This window comes from Gavialis gangeticus, unplaced genomic scaffold (genome assembly GCF_001723915.1).
Source record: "Gavialis gangeticus isolate Ggan-Ray unplaced genomic scaffold, GavGan_comp1, whole genome shotgun sequence".
NCBI classification, from domain to species: Eukaryota; Metazoa; Chordata; order Crocodylia; family Gavialidae; genus Gavialis; species Gavialis gangeticus.
In genome coordinates this window covers 162,246,609-162,253,596 of record NW_017729022.1, presented here as the reverse complement: position 1 = coordinate 162,253,596, position 6,988 = coordinate 162,246,609, and the positions used below count along the sequence as shown (strand labels likewise).

Sequence of the window (6,988 nt, the reverse complement as noted above, 5' to 3'; positions counted from 1 at the left end):
GGGTCCCTTCCAGCCCAAAAGTCTATGAAATCTATGAAATATTTTTGTTTTAAATCTCAGTGTTATTTCTATCTATAGATAGAAATATCTGCTCTATAAAACACACATAGAAATGTATTACACAGACCATCAGATCAAAACAATGGAAGACTCAAGTAAACCAGGATTATTTTTAAAAGAATGAATATGTGTTACCTCTTCAATAGCCACCAACTTGTCTTTGTGCTTCTCAAAGAGCAGATAGGCAGGTTCCAAGCCCCAGAATAAACCGGCTCCAGTTCAAATACTTTGTTTGGTAAAATCAAGGAAAATAAAATCTTATACAAAGTTTGTATTGCTTTATAACTTGAATTGTAAACAAAAGTGCAAAGTTGGACATGCTAGCATCATAGTGACAGCAGTGCCATAGAACAGAGGCAATTCAACATATCATTCTAATTATGGCTGCTGTAATACTTAGCTCACCATTTTTTACCAGGGCTTATTAAGAAGGAAAAGAAAGAGATTTGCTCTTTCAGGCACTCAGTAATTGCTAAGGGACAGCGAGTCCTGAGCCACTACAAGAGCCTGCCCAAGAGCAAGCTTGTCAGGACTGCTGCCATGAATTGGGTGCAATTTTTGCCAGTCTTGCAAACTGAAACAGAAAGCCTAACCCTAAGAAGAGCTAAGCATTTGTATCTTTCAGAGAAGTAAACGAGAGTTACAGGCTCTTCCAGAACCACTGTGGTGCTTGAGGGGCCATCTTTCAAAGGAAACCTATAACTTAGCTGGAGATCACTTCAAACCATTAAAGAGCAGAGGGCAATTTTTTTTACAAGCTGTCACTACAATTTCCAATGGATGAATCTTTTTTTTCAGCACCTCCTGTCCTAACCTCTTGCATAGTGTCACTGTACGCTTTCATTTCCATTCTGCTGGTGGTCAGAGTCAGCCACATGGTCCAGCTGTTGCAAAGAGCAGTCTAAGGGAGGAGACTTGGTCATGATATCAAGAGGGTATGCTGATTCAGCACCTCCTCATGTCAGCATCTACCAGCAAGGCTCCAAAGGAATCCTGCATTAAAGATTAAGGCTGCCTTTAGTAGTGGCAGGACTGCACCAGCCAGGACCACACTGGGAATGTTATTTACCCTCCTCTGAGGACAAACAGCCCAATGTGTCCTCCTCTCTGCTGCAATCTGCACCCACATGCCTGCTGAGACTAATCAAAGTTGTATTCGTGAAATGCAAAAGCTGCTCTAAAATGAAAGGTGTCCTTGTGGTGTCTAAGGGGAAATCATGAGCCTCTTAATCACATGGTGCCCTCTAGTGGTCAAGCACAGAATGGACTTCCAACAGTAGCAAAGGTAGAAGGTTGGTCCAGGAACAATGCAAGACGCAAAGATTTTTATGGGTGATATCTTTTATTGGACTAATTGTGTATTTGGGAGATTTTGGATACCAAGTAGCCTTCTTTATGTCTCTGAGAAAAAAAAGCAGACATAGTATGAGCTCTGCTGCAGACAGAACAAAGGGCCTGTGCTAAACTTTAACGTAAATAAAAACAGGGCATAAGAGACATAATCAGGAGCTAACAGACAGGAGAAATGGAGTAGAAAGGACAGCACTGGGAACTCTTCCTAATCACCTGGACAGTTACACTGTGGTGTCCTTGTGCTCTGCTCTGAATCAGATGGACCCCATAGTATGCCATGACAGTGACAGAGAGCACCCACCAGCAGCATTGATTGGCTTCATTGTCATTCCCACCAAAGCCATTGGGACTGAAGGGCCCATGACAATGGAACTTTCCTTTCACCTCTATGCACACTCTCAAAAGCCTGATCTATGCATAATTTTGGCACCAGTTTTCATTCCTATGTCAATGAGATGTGTGCCTATTCACTGGTAGCGTTATTCCTTGGAGGGGATATACCGTATACCAGTAATCTCCTTCCTGTGTAGGAACGGCTAGACTTGGGGGGAGAGGGGGCAACCGGCAACACAGGTGCCACATATGGTAACCTGTGTGTAGCCTGTGTGTGTGGCATGTGGCAGATTGGGGAAGGGACAGGCAGTACAGCATCAGATAGGGCAGGAAGCAGAAATGAGAGCACTGGATCAGACAGGGAGGACAGGGAAGGAAGCAGAAAATATAGCACCAGATTGGGTAAAAGAAAGAGATTAGGGTGGCACTCAAGGAGGGTGTGCAGCTAATTTGTGGACCACTATAAAGCTCTTTCAGATCAATAGCACTGCATTCATGCTAAGAGAAGCTGGATCAGTTAGCTATACCTGTCAGAGGTGTAGCAAGGTAATTCATCACCCAGGGCAGGGGTGGGGTAGGCCAGGCAACAGCAGCAGAAAGGGAGTCCAGCACAGCAGTCCTGTGGGAGCTGCTCTGGGGGGTCCCCTTTGCTCCAGTCCTCACAGATATGCTACTAGGTGCAGGGCTGTTCCTGCTGTGAGAAAAAAATCCCTAGGTCGGAAGCAGTACCATTCTGCTTGGCCCCCACCCCCAGATGCACTGCTGAGTGTGAGACTGCTCCTACAGCTGGGCAGGGGCAGTGAAGGGTTGCCCCTGGAGGTAAAGGCTCCCAAGAGGGATTCTGGTCCCGCCTCAGCTGGTACCCAGAGCTGCTTATTGAAATGGTACACTTTTTATCTGGAGATAAGCTTAAAGCCAGGACTGAGATACTTTGGCAGGACATTGTAAAACAATGTCTCCTGATACCCCATATTATGGATAGAGGGAGGTTTCCAGTCTCCCAGCCTGCCAGTCTCTCTTTGTACACATGATTCATACATGCACACGTGAAAAAATAAGTTGAAAATGAATCTTTGCTCTCTTGATATTTCCAGGATTTTTCCTTTTGCTTTTATAGACAGAGAAAAACATAGTTTTACCCCTATGCCTACAGATGCCTTTCAAATCGTTGTTTCTCTCACACCAATGCACGTAAACAATTATTTTCATAAAGCACAGAGGTGCTTCTGACTTTAGCATTTGATAAAGTTGGCCGTTGCATATGACATCTTACGGCTCTCTGAACCACTGAGTCTCTAACATGCCACCCTGCTCTAACTTCTGCCTTTCATAAAGCAGATTTTCTGTGTTAGCCTGTTACACTGCATCAATTCTTATCTATAATGAATAAGTCAAAACCAACCATTAGGTTCATTTGTATTCAACAACTCTGTTTAGAGAGACAACACTGTAGCCTGTTTTTCCTTACAAGAGAGGATATAGATATGTAATCTTCCCTCAGCACCCATCCAAGAATAAATTTATCTTGATTTCCTGTGTCACAACAGAAGTATCTTGCTATAGAGCAAACACCACAGCTGACTAGAAGCCTAACTCTGCTTTTAACTGCTTGTGTGCAGCCCCCAGTAAAACCCTGCAGACTTTTTATTTCAAGTATATTTTATTTCAAGTATAAAGCCTAACCCCCTTTATTCCATATCCTTAGCTGTCAGATAGCAATTAACAGCTCTGGGCAATGAGATCCTGCAAAATAGGTAACCCAAACATTATAGCTTCCAATCATGTTGCTTCCTTGGAAGAAGAGGAGGTTAGGGGTTGCCTGCAGCTCCCTGAGAATGCATGTACCACATCATCTTATTGTTTCCTTTTTTCAGACTTGGCTTGTTCACATTTTCAGTAGCAGGCACACATGCAAGACTGTAGATCTGACTCATTCCCCCCTGTTGTTTTAAGCATACAGCTACCAAAACCTTAGCATTAAATCATAAAAGGCCAGTGGACAAGGCACAAGTCTCAGGACTTTTCTATACTGGCTACTGGCCACCTAGCTCTGCTGACAAAGTCCCTAGGTGGAGGTGCAGCACATAATGGCATCTGGAAATTTCCTACTAGTTTTGCCACTCCATCTCCTTGACCAACAGGAGCTCTGTGGTCAGCAGCCCTTCCCTGTTGGCATCACTATGTATAGATGTTGTGGAAGGGGAGGTTGCTTGGAACAGTTAAGTTGGTAAAAGGTCTGATGGTCCCCTAATCCAGTGGTTCTCAACCTCTTTTGTACCAGGACCGATTTGTAAACATTGATGTCCAATCTCAGCCCAGTGCCCCTCACTCCCAACCCACTGCCCCACATGCCCAGGACCCAGTCCCGCACATGCCCAGAGTGGAACTCTGCCAGCCTGCAAGGGAAACCCCAGAGTTTCCCACATTTTTCTCCTTTAAAGGAGAATTCATCTTTAAAGTTTGTTGATCCAAGTTTGTTTGCAATCGTTTCATATATTCTTGTGACCCACTTTTGGGTCATGACCCATGGGTTGTGAAATGCTGCATCAACACAGTTTTGCCAGCAAGCTTTGTAGTGTAGGCCAAGCCTAAGAGTTAAAACCACAGGTGCCATTCCTGGCTCTGCCATGGATTCATAAGGACCTGATTCCACACTAGTAGCCTAATTTGTCATTCATACCAGTTAGTAGTAAGTGTAACATGCTAGCAGTTCAGAAGAGGAGTATTTTACACTCATTGGGCACTGATATAAATGAGTACTCAGAAAGGCCAGGTGGTGGGAAATTGGACATGATGGCAAGCAACATTGTGGCCAATCAATTAATGTCTCTGTTTCCCTTTTTCTGTGAGTGAAGTCAGGAGAGTAAAAATCTTCACCTCTACAGCATTGTGGGATCCAGATAGGACAAGTGCTGGTAAGGGTTGTTTTAAGGGATAAGTGGGTTATTATTTCTTTGACAGAAAAGACATCTTTGTACTGAGAAAAAGCACATAGCAAAACCAACCTTTCTGCTAGACTGATCACTCTCTCAAATTCATTTACCTGCTCTGTCATGGAAACAAAGGCTTGAACTCCAGCCTGGATGAAACAAAAACAAGCATGTCACCAATGAAATGTACGCTTCCAACTGGTTATTGATTTCAGTTTACAGAATGCCTAACTATTCATCAGAAGACTCACCTGTGAACTGAAAGCACCTTAGCTACAGATATTATTTAAAAAAATCAGAAAAATGATTTCTAAAATGTATCCAAATGAATAATGGCTTCTTCTCAGTCATGTAGCCAGGCAGGACTGAACACAAAAATCCTCTGTGGTTATAAATTCTGCCACCGACAGCAAAAGGAAATAAGCTCATGTACCTGTTGCACTTCCTCTGGCCAGCCCCTACTTGTTAGCTTCATTCACAAGGTAGCAGCTGGTCTTCAACTAAGGTGCCCCTTCTGCTGCAGTCCCCTGCCCATGTGATATTGCACTACAGGATGGGGACCCAAAGCTGACAGCTCTGGAGTGAAGCAGTGTTAAATATTAGTCTTTTACTATATGCTTGTAATGGGCTTAGCACAATGGGAACCCTAACTGGCTGTGGCTTCTACCTACTACAGTCAAAGGTCAAATCTCAGGTATGCCCAAGGTACACTAGTTTCCCTAGTGTAGAAGGAGGTGATGTGACTATCAACACATCCAGCCACCTCTGAGCTCATAGCCTGAACAGGGTACCTAGCACAGTCTGAGGTTTGAAACTCATGCCTTCTGGTATCCAAGCAGATACTATGGTTGAGGACTTCTGGTTGGCATAGAGTATTTAAGAGGAGTCACAGATGTTTAGGATCTTTCAATCACATCATTTACACCCTGCAAGAGAAGAATTTGTCAGTTATCCTGCAAACTACAGCCCAAACTGCTTTTCAACACTCAGTGGAAGGGCAGTGTTTGAGGCAACAGACTGGATCTCAGAACATGTTGGCCTCACCTCTGGCAGGGCTACCTGTGGCTTGGGATAAGTCACTTAATTTCTTAGCGCTTTCATGTAGCACTGTGTGAGGGAGAGCATTTGTCTTGTGTTGTGAAAAGCAAAGTTCATTCATGCTTCTATATCATACTGGGATGCTGGGGTGACTGCAAAAGTAGCAGGGTCACTCCATGAGAAGCCAGTGGCATAACTAAGAAGGAAGGCCAGGTCCCCTGACAGCACAAGGCGGATCTCTCTCCCGGCTCCCATTCCTATGTCTGGGACCTGCCCCAAGCACTTTTTCTGTCACCTCTGTGAATTAGGTTGCTCAGACACTGGGGTATTTCAGATCCTCATCCCGCACCAACACAAATCTGGGGCGTGCTAGATATCTCTGTATAAACATTCAGGTGGTAATGCTGGAACAGGGCTCAGCACAGACACAGGTACATTTAGCATCAGCATTTATAGGGCTGAAAGGATTTGTGGGATTCACCCATTTGTCTTTTAAGGATACATTCCAAGGAACCCCCTCCACAATGACTTCCCCATCAGGCACCCACCCAGAAGCTGGGGCTGCCATTGGCAAATAAAAAGGCAGAGGTCCAGAATTCTACCTCTATTTGATTAGTGTCTAAGGCAGGGATAACAAGCCTTTGACTGTTGGGAGACAATAGGGATTGCTGGGAAAAGAGTGCCGGTTAGGTATAACTTGCATTCTATCAAGCCCACTCCCCAGCAGGCACACTCAGGTATGGAGGACATAGCAGAGAAATTAACCAAGCACCTAGTCCTCTTTTCATTTCAGTCACACAACAGATGGATCTCGCTGCATTGACTATGCCCTGGGAGGTGTCAGGTCCTTTGTGCCGTGACAGGCAGCTCTGAATACTCAGGTCGCTGAGGAGAATGATGTTGGCAGCTTATCCTAGGCCCGTCAGTCTTACCTCTATCCTTGGGAAACTCTTTGAGAAGATCCTCAAGGAGCACATCTGTGATGGGCCGGCTTCAGGGATGATGCTCAAGGGCAACCAGCACGGTTTCATTAGGGGCAGGTCATGTCAGACCAACCTGATTGCCTTTTATGATCAGGTCACAAAGGCAATGGATGCAGGTGTCGCCGTGGACGTAGTCTTTCTAGACTTCAGCAAGGCCTTTAACACCATCTCCCACCCCATCCTCATTAAAAAACTAGGCGACTGTGGCATTGATGCCTACACAGTCAGATGGATTGCAGATTGGCTCAAGGGTCGTACTCAGAGGGTGGTGGTGGACGGGTCATATTCAAC

At 44.8% G+C, this 6,988-nt stretch overlaps 1 protein-coding gene across 2 annotated transcripts in view; it reads right to left on the bottom strand.

Moving 5' to 3' along the window:
- Positions 1-467: 467 nt before the first annotated feature.
- Positions 468-6,988, bottom strand: part of TATDN3 (TatD DNase domain containing 3) — a 29,866-nt gene continuing 23,345 nt past the window's right edge. Inside the window, exons 8-9 of one of the 2 annotated variants that reach the window (XM_019516437.1) lie at positions 4,790-4,825; positions 468-1,461 (exon numbers count right to left, since the gene is read on the bottom strand). In XM_019516437.1, the coding sequence (XP_019371982.1) occupies positions 1,411-1,461; positions 4,790-4,825 (87 nt within the window). In that variant the 3' untranslated portion in view covers positions 468-1,410. Of the gene's footprint in view, positions 1,462-4,216; positions 4,826-6,988 lie in introns of those variants that run through there. The other variant, XM_019516436.1, reaches the window with a different exon arrangement.